At 33.1% G+C, this 16,817-nt stretch overlaps 1 protein-coding gene across 1 annotated transcript in view; it reads right to left on the reverse strand.

Annotated features, from left to right (window-relative positions):
* LOC124355763 (voltage-dependent calcium channel subunit alpha-2/delta-4-like) overlaps window positions 1–16,817 on the reverse strand; it is a 67,584-nt gene that overhangs the window by 27,752 nt on the left and 23,015 nt on the right. The window contains exons 5-12 of the mRNA XM_046806917.1: window positions 16,678–16,809; window positions 14,954–15,213; window positions 13,024–13,137; window positions 11,721–11,922; window positions 7,776–7,912; window positions 6,194–6,334; window positions 4,399–4,485; window positions 769–825 (exon numbers count right to left, since the gene is read on the reverse strand). Coding sequence (XP_046662873.1) covers window positions 769–825; window positions 4,399–4,485; window positions 6,194–6,334; window positions 7,776–7,912; window positions 11,721–11,922; window positions 13,024–13,137; window positions 14,954–15,213; window positions 16,678–16,809 — 1,130 coding nt within the window. The remainder of the gene's footprint in view (window positions 1–768; window positions 826–4,398; window positions 4,486–6,193; window positions 6,335–7,775; window positions 7,913–11,720; window positions 11,923–13,023; window positions 13,138–14,953; window positions 15,214–16,677; window positions 16,810–16,817) is intronic.

The following is a 16,817-nucleotide window of genomic DNA, read 5'->3' on the forward strand; positions in this document are numbered from 1 at the left end:
AGATTATGATTTTGCACAAATTAATGATTACAGCAGTGTAAACAATGAACTAATACGAGTTTTCAAGGAAATATATAAAAGATTATTACAACAAATTTAGTACTTCAGGACTAGAATTATTGTATTATGTATACAATTATATTGTATGTAGGATTGAACAGGTTGTAACAAAAATATTAAGAAACTTACTTTTAACAATACATTTGTCTTTTATCATCACAAGAAACATTCTCTCCTTTTTAATTATTTGTAATTTGAATAAATTCATATTAAAAACATCATTTGACACCTTTTTAATGTTAATACAAAGTTATTGAAATATTCTGCAAAATTAATATGGTTAAAATGGTATGAATTATACATTGGTGGTACCTGTAAAAATAAATCGTCCTTTCTTAATTTATGAAACAAAAAAGAACTTTCTTGATGAAAAGAGGGACGAGTTAATAACCAAACTCTATCTATTGATCTAACTAAGCAACCACACACATATACATACTGTAGTTCTATTTCGTTCTAAATCTATGAAGTATGGGGGACAGACGTTACATTACAACTTGTGTAATATTTCCACTATCGCTAAAACCATGTACAGGAGTTAACGTATTAATGATAAAACACAGTAATAAAGGGGAACATATTAAAAGCCTACAACTATCTAACAGTAACGATCTATTCTATATAATGTTTTACACTAGCAAACAGACAGTCTCCCCGCGTCGCTAGGTCTACATACTGGTCTGTACGGGTGTGTAAACATGTCTATACCTCTCGAGTTCTCTGTACCCAGAATGCTTCTTTAATCAGAACACGTTCGGTAATGTTCTGCAGAAAGTACGGAACAGTTAGTAACACATTCAGCACACATTTCTATCATCAGAATTTTTCTTTTTTCCAGTGCTGTTTTCCAGCTGATCATTCAAAGATAAAGTCCTTCAAGTTTTGACTGAAAATTGTTGATTGATTGTTACATTATATAACAGTTTGGTTGAACTAAAAGCATATTTTACTATTAAAACAAGAAATGATTGGAAAAATTCAATTAAAAATTGTATGATTATTTATATCTACATTAGATTTACTTAAAATTGACTAAAAAGCAATGCAAACTTGGTCCAAAACTATTTTGAATACCTAAATGCATTATTGTAACAAATAATATGTAATGTATAATGGTCATTAAAGGGAAACATAAACTATAAGTTTTTTGACCATTTGTAGAGATGGCTAAATTAAAAAGTGAAAGAAAAACACTGGTTAAATTTCCCAAAAATACTACGTAGACTGCCATAGATCAAAAGTAGTTAACTCTCAGGCTTTAAAATATTCACTTACCAGCTGACGCATTGTTTCTGATGCTGAAATAAATACAAAAAAACACAAACAAAATATACAGATGTGCCCAAAGTACTAGACCAGCTTGGGAATTTTTGTATGGTGTGATTTTGTAACAGGTCAAATTACGACATTTGAATATTCGCGGGGAATTGGCAGACTGTGACGTCAGTGAATCGCAGAGACTGTGACGTCAGTGAATCACATGTTGTCGGAATTGAGATTTATTTGATTAATAACGAAGAAATATATTAAACTTTATACGGGAAAAGATTTGATTAATTAAAATGAAGTAAACATAACCAAAATTCGTGTTTTACAAAGGTGCTAAATAGAATTACGCAGAAAAGCCAATTGTGGGATAAATGACTTGTATATTGATGACGTCATAAAGCACATGTTGCTAAAAATTTAAATAAAAAGCTTTGAAAAAATAATAAAAAGAAAATAGAAAGACTTAAATTGATTAATTATAGTAGTAACGTGATAAATTTCGACAATTATAAGAAAAGAATCAAATTATAATTATTCGTGAAGACGCTGATTTGAACGAGAGAGGGGATGAGTATTGTTTTGAATCTGTATCCGTAGTTTTATACGGAGATTCGGTCTTCTCTTACCCAGACTTGAAGCAAGGAGGTTGTGTTGATTCTCCTGGGATAGTAGTGATCTGTTATATAGTGTATTGAAATTTTAATGAAGGATGGGATATTATTTTAGACTTTTAAATTATCAAAGCATTGCAAGGTGAGTGAAATTATAATATGTATTGACAGTATGACATGGAATAAATTAACGTCAAGGTCACTTGGTTTGACTTTTCTTTGAATATCCCATTTATAAAAAGTGTGATGGAGTGATATTAAATTTTTTAATCACCACTCAACAAATTTTAAAACCTGAGATAGACATAGACTTGTTGTTGGTGATAACACCACAGACATTCAAATTTAATAAGTTTTAAGCAGTACCAAGGGAACGCAGCTAGCATTGGGCAGATTTTGGGCAAGATGGCGACCAACACCATCCGGAGCAAAATGGTACAGCAACGTGGGACTGGTGACAAAAAGGCGCACAACTACATGGTGAGTCAACAACACTAAAGAACCGACTCACAAACAAATTACCACGTGGAGGAGATCCGCAGCAAATTGACGCAGTCAACGTAAGGGGCTTTCAGCAAATTACCGCAGCCAACGTGGGGCTGACACTCATCAATTTAAACAGAAGTCATCATTTGAAATCACACAATTCAATTTTAATGAAATCAGGGTCAAATCATCTTTATTAACATAATCAGCCCTTTCAGTGTTATAGTGCCACTATATTAAATGGAAGACGTGTCAAAGGGGCAAAACAATACGGTTTGAATTCCTGCCATATTTTGAAAACAAGGGAGTATACAAAAGTTTTGTAGAAAATATTTATGCTGCTCTGAACTTGCATTACATGAATTAATGCCTATATATGTCAGGAAACACTTTGTGAGTCAGTGATGTCCTCTGGGAGTTTTGTTGTTGTTGCCATTATTGATTCCCGATAACTTCCCTTCACAAGCTGAGCTGTCCTTTTATATTTTCCTCCTAAATGCCACCACTATGATCATTACATGAACATGTGTGTTGTTGTAGAGAAAGTTCAGAGGCACACATTTTGCACTGTACCTTCTCATTTACACTTCTTCAGAAAACATTCACTAGAACAGCTATAAGTTATGCCAGATAGTGTATTTAATTTTAATATACCGTCATTAATCTGCAAGCAAACTTTCACAAACTGTTTATACATTTCCCCTCAATACAGGTATGTCAAGAAATTGACATATGTTCAGAACAAGATTTGTAATCTATTTACATTTTGCTGTCTCGTTAACATTGTAGTCTCGTAACATTGTAGTCTATTAACATGTAGTCTCGTTTAAAAAAACGAGACTACATCTTCATAACTAGATTTCATGCCATAGAACTATCCTTTTAAGCTGTTTTCAAAGCCATAAAGCTTTAGGGATTTTTTTGGTAATAAACTTTTACAACAGCATTACAGTTCACAAGTCTGCTCTGACAAAATTATAATTAATTGATTTAAATTAATTTTCTTGTTTTGAATATTGTTGGTTTGGTAATAAATTATTATTATGTAAATAGAACTATTTCACAATAATATAGATATGAAAATTTATGTGGATGAGTGAAAAGTTTCACTTTTATTAAATTCAAAACAAATGACCCAGCTGATCAGTTACTTTTGACACACACTCTTTAAACTAAAGTATATCATCTCTTGGTGTCTGTTTAAATGTTAGTGGCTTATTATAAATGGACCATCCTATGATTTATTAAGGATAGGGCAGGGAAAGAGGCATTACAATGTATTAATCCACTGTTAATTAATTACAACACAATGGGACTCAGTTAGGGATATGCCCTCTATTAAACTCTGGCCACACCATATATTGTAGTTTACACATATACATTTTTAAACCAAATATATTATTTGAATTTAAAACATCTTGAACAAATATGACGTGACTTTTAACAATATTAATTCAGAAACATTCCTGCCACTGTGTCACATATATACGTATAATGTTTGTCCATAACAAAGCTTGTCCAAGGAATCAAGGTATTTAAAATCATGTTGCTTAAGTATATTATAACAATTCAATATTTTCTTAACTGCAACTCTATTAGACTGATAATCAGGTTTTTAAAGATTTTTAAGCTACTGAAAATTAAGTAATTTTTAAATTCCCAATGTAATTGTCTTCCAAGGTTCAGTTATTATTTCATATTTGTTTTAAACTAACAATTTAAAATCATTCAATGTATAAAATACTTTAGTAAAACATTGTTTAAAAATTGTAATTTATATTTCATCTTTGCAGCTTTTCAATTATATTCTAAAGATTTTGACTAAACTTTATTACAAAAGTTAAAAAAAAATAGAATGAAGGACAGTTTATTTCATTACAAAACTTAAAGTACCTGCATTTAGTTTAGTAAATATTGTGTATGTTTTGCAAAAGATTTAACATATCTTGTTTAAATAGATATCAGGACTTACCGCTGTATCTCTTTTGTCGAATACTGGCATCGAAACTGACGTCATGAACCTGTACTTGGTTGTATCTCCTGCAGTCTGATCTTGAAACTGAAATTGTTTCCAGAAATTACCATCTATCATTGCATAAAGAGTTTTTTTTTTAACAATTCACATAAATGAAATTACAAAGATTTTATTTAAAAAATTGTTGACAATGACTTTTCTACGTTAATATTCATAAACATATTGTATTGGAAATATAGACAGGTACTGACTGTGATTTGGCTTTCAGAACAAGCTAATACTCTTTACACTTTACTTTGAATTACAATTTTTTGTTACTGTTGAAAAATCTACAGTTGATAATCTATAAGCGTCACTGTGTGTATTTAACATATTTAAGATAATTGAATCACCCGCCACCTGTGAAATTCGGTTAGTGATATGTTTTTTGGACTGCAAAAACCATGTCTGCTGCCAGCTTACCTTTAGCTGTGTGAAGTGTACAGAGATATCATAATAAGTGAAGGTAAAGTTTGGAAATGGGTAAGAGAGTTTAAAGAGGGCCATGTATACATTCATGATGAAAATGTTCAGGTCAACCACCCATGGTCTCAGAAGACTTGGTGATGATAATTAACATGAAAATTCATGAAGACAGTCGATTCGCAATATCCACTCTTTTCAGGAATTCCTGTTGAAGGAATGGCGACAAACATCCTCTCCTGTCAAGGTCATGGCTAAACAAACTTTGCCACAGCAAAAGATCATGGCAACTGTTTATTTGGATAGACATGGTGTTTCTGGAGTTCATGCCACAAGAAAAGGACAGTCAATGCAGAGGATTACCATAACCAAGCTCCGCTGAGCAACATAAAACAAAAGATCCAGCAAGCTGACAATGGAAAATTTTACATGTTTCTTGAGATAAAAAAAAATGTATCACTTACCGGATTTCGCAGGCAGTGGGCAATTAAATGATCTAAAACATGTTAAAAATGAACAGTGACAATTATAAGTGAGCTACAGAACTGTAACTAATTTATGTGTGTTTGCAAGGCATGCCAGAAGGCAAAGTGCATGATTTTTGTGGCAATAACATGAACTACATGGCTATGGCGAGAAACAGTTCATACTTTATAAACGCTCCTCATATTTCATGGTAATATTATTTACTTTCTTATCAGATTAATTTAATCTCTGACAATCCACTATGTTAACCCATTGCGGATCGTATTGTTTTGGCGCGCGGGCACCAGCGGGCGCGAATTAATTCACGGTCAGCGGCCGCACGAACAGCAATGGTGCGCCACATCATATCGCTCGCTATTGTATACTAGAACATTCAGCTGCGAAGATATTCGTTCAGATGGAACATGGGCCTGCTGGGGTATCCGTGATGTAGGAACGATAACACGCGAGCAAGGTTACGGCGTGGCAGGGATGATGTTTATAAAAGTTTTTGAAAACTCTAAACATAGACTGTTGTTTAAACACTCTTAGTAGACAAGTGAAGACGATCGCCCGATCTATCAGACATTAACAGAACTATTTGGAGGGAAATTTAAAAGCAGACCGCTTTTGCGACCTGAGCTCGTCACCGTGCCGTTAGGCCCGGCTGCTGCGTGACGAGCCCAGCTCGTCAGTGATCCGCAATGGGTTAATCTGCTGCTCTCCAACAATTAAATGCAATTTTCAGTCCATGATAATATGATAAAATCTCATTCACCTAAACACCTACAATACATCAAGAATACACTATTTATATTATAAAAAATCATTGTTAAGATAACTATGACGCTGAAATAATACTCACCTTCCGCAGTTTGTCAATGTTCCGTTTTTCTTGTTCGTCAGGATCCATGAACTTCTGGCGATCCTTACGAAAGTTCATGGAACGTTGTTTCTGCTCATTACATTCCTTTTTCTCCCATAGCCAATCTGTCATGGACGGGTCCTTATAAGCGGAAAACAAAAATAAAGTAGTCGATCTACACAATGTAAATAAAAATTATTACTTTCACACTGACAACAATTTGACTAAATAACTACTAGTTTTATAATTTGCTGTTGGAAGGCTAACCTGATAGTTTCCTGATGAAAGAAACAAGAAACTAGATATAAATAAATCTCAGATCATTTCTATTTTCAATTACTATTTTATCCACATGAAGTTTGGTTTCTGGATACATTCTTTTACAGTTTACCATTAGTATTGCATGAAATTTGATGTTTTCAATTTAATAACATTTCCAGAAATTAGAATTTAATCCTTTGGTCTGGTTTGCCATACATGTTATATACGCAAGGTTAACTATTCCTTTACTGCAGTTTGCCACATATGGTGTGCAGAGTGACAATCTTGCAAAGATATTTTTAACTTTTTCAACCTGAAACTTGTTAGAGTACACTTCCAGTAAACCACTGAGCTTATAGGATCAGTTCTGGCTATTCCTCTTAATTGATTTGCAGACAAAAATCATTCAGAAATAGGTGGTTATTTTAGATTGGCTGTTATGACTACTTAGTGAGTCAATGGATTGCTTTGATGTGGTGTAATGTTCACGTATACTAATGGCAGTATTTATGGATAGTTTTTTTTTACAGCATTTTTATATTGTAATGGACTATTTGCCTTGTGATTATAGTGTTGTGTAATACCTAATAAGTAAAATTGTATCGGACAGTGTTTCAAGGATTACCAACAAAACTCCACTATTGAAAGGTAATACATAATTTTATGGCTTTTTAAATTTTAAAACCAAGCTTAAAATTAATATTAGTTTTACATTTAGTAATAATACAATAAAAATAACAAAACAACTAATTACAAGAAATTTAAAATGTTTTACTTTACAAACTACAAATTTAAAAAAAATTGCAAAATATAAATAATACAGACGGTAGGTTGCATACAGTGTAAAAAATAACTGGCCAAAGGGTTTAAAAAAGACTGGTAATATAGAACAGAATACTTAAAGCAATGCAAATTGTAAGAGGGTAACAAAATGTGAGGTTAACTTGGAGCTGAAATGAAATGAAATGAAATGAAAATTCTCTTTATTTTTTCAGGCGAAGTTAGGACTACATAGTCCTTTCTTACACTTAACCTGCTTAAGCTGGAAGGTAGTAGTAAGAATGTAAAAATAGTAATTTTTCTATATAATGTAGCATAGAATGTAAATTTAGAGAATAACAGATAAAATATTGAATTAATTACAATATTACAACAGAGGTAAGTTTTTAATAGCATCATCACTTATCCACATTATAGTATGAATTTTGCTAAAAAATTTCTTTATTAATTTTGTTAAAGAAATGATATGAAATATTATATTAACAAGAAAACCTAATTTTGTACCCTTACAGTATGATAAAAATGTTGAGATATTACTGACCGTAGTATCAGCATAGACGGGTGTCCAGATGGTGGGATGTTTATCCTTGTGGAGCACCATAGGTCTGGCCATCACTGGCACATACTGTAGCACTTGTTCTCTGACTTCCGCCAGCGTGCTCAAGTGCACATAGTACCCTGGAGTGATTCAGTTTTATTAATATTCACAGTCAAATATAACAGTGTGACATAATTGTTAGATATGTATTTGCTAACGCTCTATGTTATATAACTCTAAACAATTAAATGTAATCATTAATTACACAGGTAGGTAATGTTTTATTCGGACCTTGGCTATTTATGACCAGCTGCAAGGTCTCACTGTCTATCCAAACAATAGGAGACAGGAAATCTACCTCATCATAGAATTTTTGTGGAAACTAAAAGGAGAATTAACAAATACAAGTACATACTTTTAATTTGTATATAATAAGATGAGAATAAATATTATTTGAGTTGTATTTCAAAGCTGTATTATCTGGATGGTACTTGTGGTTACAATTATTGCATTTTCTCGCAATACCAAAATAATTTTTTTACACAAGAACTTTTATGCAGATAACTAAATCCCCTATCATATCTCATCAATTCAACTTCTGTGCGGAAATTTTTATACGAGGAGTATTAGAAAAATAAGGTTCCCATGATTTTTTCAAATAGACATCTCTATATTTCTACTTAGTTGTTATACATCAATTTAAAACTTAAAAGTTTAGCTATTTTTCCACATAATCACCGTTTTTGTCCAAACACTTTTGTATACGATGCTCCAACTTTTCTACCCCCATGTTGTAGAATTCTGCTGCCAATCCTTTGAGGAATCGAGTAACATCTTCCTTGACTTCATCATCGGTACTGAAGCGTTGGCCACCCTAGTGTTCCTTTAATTTTGGGAATGAGTGATAATCACTTGGGGCTAGGTGTGGGCTGTAGGGGGGATGGACACAACAGTCCAGCCAAAATATGTCAGCAGTTCTTGAGTTTTACGTGAGACATGAGGTCGAGCGTTGTCATGAAGAAGCCTCACACCACTGGACAATCTTCCTCTCCGGCGGTTCTGGATCGCGCGTCTCAGTTTTCTTAATGTGTCGCAATATCTGTCAGACTTTACTGTTGTTCCTGTGAATGGTGATTCTCCCGATCTTCAAGCAGTATTGTCTCAACTTTTTCAACAACTCCATCTGAAACTGAAGGCCGTCCACTTCGGTTTTAATCATGACTTTCCATGCGGCCTTCACTGAATTCTCTACACCATTTCCGAACGTGTTGAACAGATATGCCCATAAACTTCGATTAACTGACGATGAATTTCAACAGGTGAAATCTGTTTTGCATTTAAAAAACGTATCACACCACGAATTTCGCATCTGGTGGTAACAACGATAGGGAGCTCGATCTTCGAAGGCAGCTAGACCGGCACTGTTGGACGTAGCGAGGCGCGAGTGGTATGGATAGAGAGAGGGACAGCTGATGAGTAAAACAGTGTTGCCAGATTTGTCCCAACATATCGCATTCTGTCTCGGCGGCATAGGGAACCTTATTTTTCTAATACCCCTCGTAGAAACTCAAGGAAACAAAAATCAATTACCTCTATAAACTTTCTTTATAATGGTCCTTCTGACTCAGTCGGAAGAAGTAGGTAGTTTTTGCGACAACTGAAATATTATTAATTTATTCTCAGGGAATTTACATAAGCTCATTATCTTAAAAACTGTTGAGACACCAAAAAATGTTTATGACAAAAAGTTACGAAATGTACATATAAGCATTATAGAACAATTTTTGTTCTTTCTCTAGGTTCATAAGTAATGGAGTTCTGAATTTAAAACAAATTTAAACAGTCGCCATATTGAAATGAAATTTCCTAGCAAACTGGCCAAGAAAATCAGTTCAGACAATTATATGTTTGTGAATTTTTTGTATCAAGTTTAAACTTATTTGGGTGTTTTTTTCCAGGACGGTTATTGTTTCCAGTCATGTTATGAGTATTTATGTACATAAAAATAAATTTTGTATGGGGGAGTGGTTTTGGAAAATTGTGTTTATATGCTGATGATGCCACTCTAAGGGCCAGCGCATCGTTTAAATATGAAATTTAAATGTCAGCATTTCACAGACATATTTTAAACCTTTCCCACGCCATAGACGGATATATTAGAATGGCAGACTTTGACCAAAATGCTAAATTCAGTTATACCGATATTATAGGTTATGTCTTTTGGAGAGTTTTTTAGTTCACAAAAGGCCTTCGAAATGCCCAGAATCTTGCTGCTTATCGTGATTGCAAGGGAAGTATTTATAAACTACCTTCACTCTGCGGCAGGAGGAGACGAGTGCCCTTTGTCTAACTCCGACCACCTGCTTGTCAGTTCTGCGTCTCCTACAGAACTATAGCCACACATATCCGTGACATGTATTACTGCTTTCTCGGTTGTCACAAGCATGCATGAGCACGCACGTCTACTGCTTATCTTGTATTATTCTTCATCATGTGGTAGTGTTGTGATTAGTTTGAAATATTTATCTTGTTTTTATAGTAAAATTTAATTAAACTTTCTCAGTTTTCAATGAAATTAAAATTTATTTAAAATAAACAGTTTTTTAAATAGTTCTTTTTTATTTTTATCAAATAATTTTATGTAAAATGCTTTGTTTTATACTTTTTTGCTTTTACCTTTTATAATTTAGTAATAATAAAAATTAGCTTTGAACTTAAAGAAACAAAAATTTTTACATGTCTTGGAATTAAAGTTGGAAAGTTAAAGGATTTATTAGTGGCGTGAGAAGGGTTAATGTATTTTTCAGGAAAACTTTAATTTTAAATCAGGACAAAACAAACTACACAGAGTTAAACACCAACCAGTGTATAAATTAAATATATCCTAACATAAAAATTGATAAATTCTCTGTATCATATGGTAGTTTGGTTTTAACAATGCAAAGTTCACTGATATTGGATAAAAATAGAGAATAAATGGCTCCAAAACTGTATTCTGGATTATACGTTCTTTGCAGAATGTCAAAACTATCAACAAAATATACTGAAGATGGTGTATTTTACACATGTTCATCTACACACAGTATGTAGTGTTTCCTTTTACAGATCAACTTCAATCAAAAACTTGTATTCAATTTTTATAATACAAAAAATATCATTTGTACTATTCTAAATTTAAAGAGGAATAATCTGTAAAAACCACATTTCCCTTAATTAGAGATTACAGTATACAGTGCATATACATAAATGAAGGTCACAGGTTCGAATCTAGAAAATGCAAGATCATGGCCCATCATTTTAAAGGTCTTTAAATGCTGAACAATTTTGGTACAAAAATTTTGAAAATATCTTAAGTCTTATTCAAATTGCAGGGATCGATTGAAAATCTTTTGAGCTTTTTCTTGTTTACTTTGGTACTTTTGACCTTCATTTTCAGACACACACTGTATTTAAAATGTGACAAAATCAATTTTACGACATTCGCCATATGAGATTTATTTGGGTTTCAGTTTATTGCATCGCTCTATGTCAAATAGTTCAACCACAGGAGATTGCGGCTGGGTGGTCTGAAACACCTTGTGTATATTTATTGTTCTTGTATGTATATGTATATTGTTAGAAATAGTATTAAATATTGCACATATAATTATGAAACCATTCATCTATACACCATGTGTAAAAAAATAAAGATGATTCTGATTCTGCAGGTGGATTTTATTCTATTTTAAATTATTACAAGAATACAAATGTACCAACTCAATCAAAACCACTAGCTTACCATTTTATAGTAGATTTATTTTTAGTCTGAAAACATACGTATTTAGATAAATATTGTGCTTTTTAGGTTAAAAAAATCCTACAATTAAAAAACTGAAATGACACTGGAACAGATGAAGAAATGATTAATTATTGCAAATTAATGTTATGAAATTATTGAATGCTACAAACCTCTATTGGCACACGCCATCCACTTGACTTCTCTGACGTCAGCCACCTCTTTGCCCAACAGATAAGTGAACACTCGAACTGGCATGAATGGCAAGTTCTTCCAGTTATAAGTCTCAAAAATTTCCTTGAAGTTGTAAGGTACCCCGTCCGTGACCAGCATGATGGCCTGGTTGCAGGCAGCGCCCATACGAGACTCCCTGTACTGCAGGCAAACAAGAAATGATTTTCTATAGCTATTGAAGGTATAACATTTTCTGAAAGCGATGGTTTTGATTCTAATTAAAATTTTTAATCTGAATTAATAGAAATAACTTATTTAAATCATTCGCATTTATATAACAGTCATCTTTCATATTAAAGTTTCATCTCTTTACGGATTAATAACAAGGTATGATTATGCTACGCTACATGTTGAATAACAGGCTTCCCTGAGGTTGTATGCAAATTTTTAATCTATAACTCATTTTATTCTCGAGATATCCAAGGCAGATAGATGGACAGTTGATCATACAGAAAAGAAATTGATACAAAATTACGCTCTGCCCAAATTCCATTATGAGACATGTCCCATCATAGAACACATTATTGTCTATGTATAAATACAATTTCTACACAAAACTTAAAGTCTACGGATTAAGTCTTGTTCACGATATCTTGCCACATGTTACTTTCAAATTCGTGTTCATTAAGTTAGGTTTCACAGTAATGTTCAAATAATAACAATTCTAGTGAGCAAGGGAGGGTACTACAACACAAGAGTAAAATCAAATCTTGTCACCGTCCTTTAACACTTATTTTTTTATCTTATTCTATGAATAAAAATGTCACTTGTTCTGAATATGATTGTACACAATTTATTTACAAATTTATTTATTCTGCTATTTATTTCTCATTGCCATCATGGTCAGAACAGTTTAAAAATGTTACCTAATGCTCAGCCCAGTCCCATGGAGTTACATTTACCATCATGAAACTCCATGTTGCTCACACTTTGCTATAAAACTCAGCCAATTAAGATTTATTTAATCTACTGTTCATCATAAATACTGCACTGTAACACTAATATGTTTAGCTATACATTTGATGTAAATGAGAAAAGTACTGAGCAAAATATCTCACTTATTTAGTATAGGACAGTGGACTAAACTATGTTATATTAATTTTAGTACAATGAAAAATTTTTATGAGTAAAGTTGGCATAAAGACTGATATATTCAGGAGAATACAACGTTAATATTTAAACCTATCTGAAAAACATTTCATTGAAACTTCTATTTCAAGGCAGTCTAATTATACAATTTACCTGCTCAAGAATGTCAAAGGCTGTTATTAAAGCAGTGCTGAAGTTTGCTATGAAAGTGGCAGGTCCCATGTTCTTCATCCCGAGTTTCAGCTCTCTTATATTTTCCAGGTTTGCCTGTAACAGTGTTCCAACAGTTTCATTATTATTCTTATTTTTGGTAGTCATTAACATGTTTAATTCAAGAATATATACACCAAATATTTTACTCAGAATTATTATAAATCCTCTACATTATGAACTGAATAAGATTGTTTGACAATCATTTAAGATCATCTATAAGCCTAAACATAAATATGTATAACAGTTATAATAAATTATAAAATAATATAAAATCCACTACCTACCAATAGTCCAAATCTATGATCAAAATTTGATGGTTTTAACTCTCTGAACTCTAGGAGATATTTTACTATGCAGTAAATATGATTATTCTCATCCACTAGATTGGGCTAAGAGGTTTTAGATATAAGTGATCCAGGTAGTTTGATATTTGCAAACAAAAAATCACTGATCCTATCAACTATGATTAAAGCCATTCCATCTATCACTGATTTAAGAAGGGCTCTCCCAACAAGTTTGTCACAGACCAGTAACTCTTGTAAATCCTTTGGACGTAAGTAAATCCACTTCCTGGTAAAGTCAACTAGAAACATGAGATCAAACCCACAGAGGAAAAAGATCAAATTGTTTTAAAATAACATTTGAGACCTAGGAGCTAGCAAGATACGGAGGAATAGGATATATGCAGTTTGGTTGAAAATGTGACATGTTTTACTTGTGTTCTGTTACTTCGTGAGGAAGCATGGGATTTCTGTTAAGTGTTCCCAATAGACTACATTATGTGTATTAGACATCACTGCTTTAACTCCTCACCAGGCATCCCTCAGGCTTCACTCTCAACTATTAATTTCTATGCCTCTTCCTCAACAAGAATCTCTCCCACTGCATGATTATAGAGTACACTGGTCTCTCTTCTCAGTGTATAATAACCCCAGTACATAATTTGTTTTAAACAAGTAATTTCTTATATACATATGTTTGAGGCACTTAAGGCCATTACATACTTATGCTTCATTATAAAAAATGCTTCAGGAAGACTTAGAAACACTCTGATCTTATTTTTTCTACCGGCCATAATAAAATAGTTTTTAATTGGTAAAGTTACAAATGGATTTTTCCCCAAAAATCCCAAGAAGGCTAGATGCAATTATGTTGTATAGAACAATTTTGGTAAACACAACAATATGTTTGATATATTGTTTCAAAATCAGCATGTGTTTAATACCAATGCTCCCGTGTAACGCTGTCACAAAGAATGCTTACTCTCCACAAAGAAGTAAATCCCATTATTTCAATTTCTTAAGTCCTCCTTTTCATCAATTTGTGATTACAACACCAAAATAACAAAAGTGTATTGTTATAAACGTTACACATTTTTATGACAAATGATTCTTACTCATGACATTCAGTCATAGGGAAATTCAGTGCAAGTACATGTAATAACACAATATGTAAATACAAAGCAGAACCCTCTAGCTCACTGACTCAGCGGAACGGAGCAAATTCCTAGCAGCGGTCCCATATCCTTTCCGATAACCAGTCTAAGACGGTTGGTTATGTAATAAACAGCCAGTAAACAGACAACCCTTGTATTAGTAAATCAATAAGCACAGCACTTAAAACATCTAAATCAAATTTCACAACAGACAAGTTCTTTCCTCCTTACACTGAGCATGCTCTGCACTATGTTTCTTGATTTTCGAATAATCCCAACCTTAGAGATTTTTTATTGAAAGAAGGACATAAAACATGTCACTTTTTAACAGTAATGCCAAAAGTTATTATTTTATATGTAAAAAAATGTATGTCTATAATAATCACATAAAAATTATCTGGACTCCATATATTTGTACCATCTAGTTGTGCTAACCTGCACCAACATGTCCCGGTAGCACTCCACTATCTCCTTAGTGTCATTGACGAAGGTCATGATGTTGACAAAGTCGTTGTTCCCCAGAGTGTCCAGGATGCTATTGACAACATGACGGGCAATCTCCTTCCGTTGACCCATCATTGAGCCTGAGTTATCCACCAAGATCAGGATGTCCTTGGGACTAGTAGCGGCCTCTATGTACCAAGACCGAGTACGACAGTCGAACAAATCTACTGGCTCCATCTCCCAGTCCGTTGCTGTCAACATTTTACATTTTAGAACATATGTTTGCAAAAATTGAATTGCACCTGAGTATATCTTTTTGGATCTTTACACAATATGAGGTTAAACAGAGAAAACTAAATAATTTATTAAATCAATTAAAGAGGTGGAAATTACAGTTATTAAAGGGCTCTAGACCTGAAAGGTTAAGACAATGTTAGGCTACCAGGAAGACTTAGTGTCACATGATAAATCGCAATCACTGATATTTGTCAGTATTACTGACTTCCTCAAAGCATGTATAAAAACATAATAAACAGCAGGTTAATCTGCTGCTCAACTGTTTGCCAGCTGTAAGTCTAGTTGACGTGTGTTGAAAGAGAAGAAGAAACCAGAATACAGACATGGAAGGTGTGTGACAGTAAAATCTTAGACTTTGAAAGAAGTTTAGAAAAATAAATCAAATGTTAGAATATATTTGGAAGTTCCACCCCTACATAAGACGTATGCACAGTATGGATACAGCAAGTAAATACCAACTGTTCTGGAACTCAACACAATACAATATAGCCAAGAGTAGTAGTCTAGTCTTTTACCATTCTCTCCTGGTATAAGTAATATGGAAGGAAAAGCAGAATTTTTGATAGGTGCTAAAATTTTAAAGTTAATAGTTAAGTCCTAATGTAATTTACTTATTCCTTTATTTATTTTAAATTAATAAATTGATTTGAAAGGTCGTCTTTATGTGTCCATGAATTAAATGGAATTAACAAAATAAGATTATTCTAGTGCTTAGAGCATTATTTCGGACATATAGATCAATAGTATTAGGCCACATACCTTGCATAGCCAGTACATATTATTGAGTGGAACATTTAAAGTAGATGGAGAGATAAAAGTTCTTTATATTTGGGTTGAAAAATTCATTTTGTAATTAAGGATACATCAAATGTAATAAACCCTGTGTATGCTGAATATTATAAAACTTAAGTCATATCAATGATCATAACGTTACAGTAATTAAAGTAAGTACCTTAGTAAACCTTTAAGTCCATCAAAGCAGAAACAACATTATCAAACATTAATCAAATGAGTTCCCCACTTTCATATTTTCGTTCATCCCCAGAAAAAACCTGATCACATATACAATACAATCAGTAACACTACATTTCGAGATCTGCAATTCTTATCTTTTCCTCAGGTAAATAACTAACCTAGTACAAGAGCATGTTTTAGAGTTAGTGTACGTGGAATAAATACTCAACATGGCTGTTGTGGGGCCTCACTTATGGGTGTCACAACGCTCTGGTTTTTTTGTTTACTTTAACCTAGATTGTAGTTATGTATTAGGTTAGTCATTCACCTGAGAAAGAGTGCAGATCTCGAAACGTAGTGTTACTGATTGTATTGTATCACTGCAAATGTTCGGAAAAATCCTGTTTCCTTCAGAATCCTTCCATCCTCAAAAACAAACTTCAAACAAAGAACTGATCATATACCTGGAAACTGGCGCATAAATCCAGTAGAACTGCCAAAATATTGCCATGAGAGACTTGGATCACTCTTGTAGTTGTCACGGAAAGTCAGTTCCAGCCGTTCTGACCATTTCACAGCATGTATCACCTCTTTCGCTGTAAAA

Source organism: Homalodisca vitripennis, chromosome 2 (assembly GCF_021130785.1).
Source record: "Homalodisca vitripennis isolate AUS2020 chromosome 2, UT_GWSS_2.1, whole genome shotgun sequence".
NCBI classification, from domain to species: domain Eukaryota; kingdom Metazoa; phylum Arthropoda; class Insecta; order Hemiptera; family Cicadellidae; genus Homalodisca; species Homalodisca vitripennis.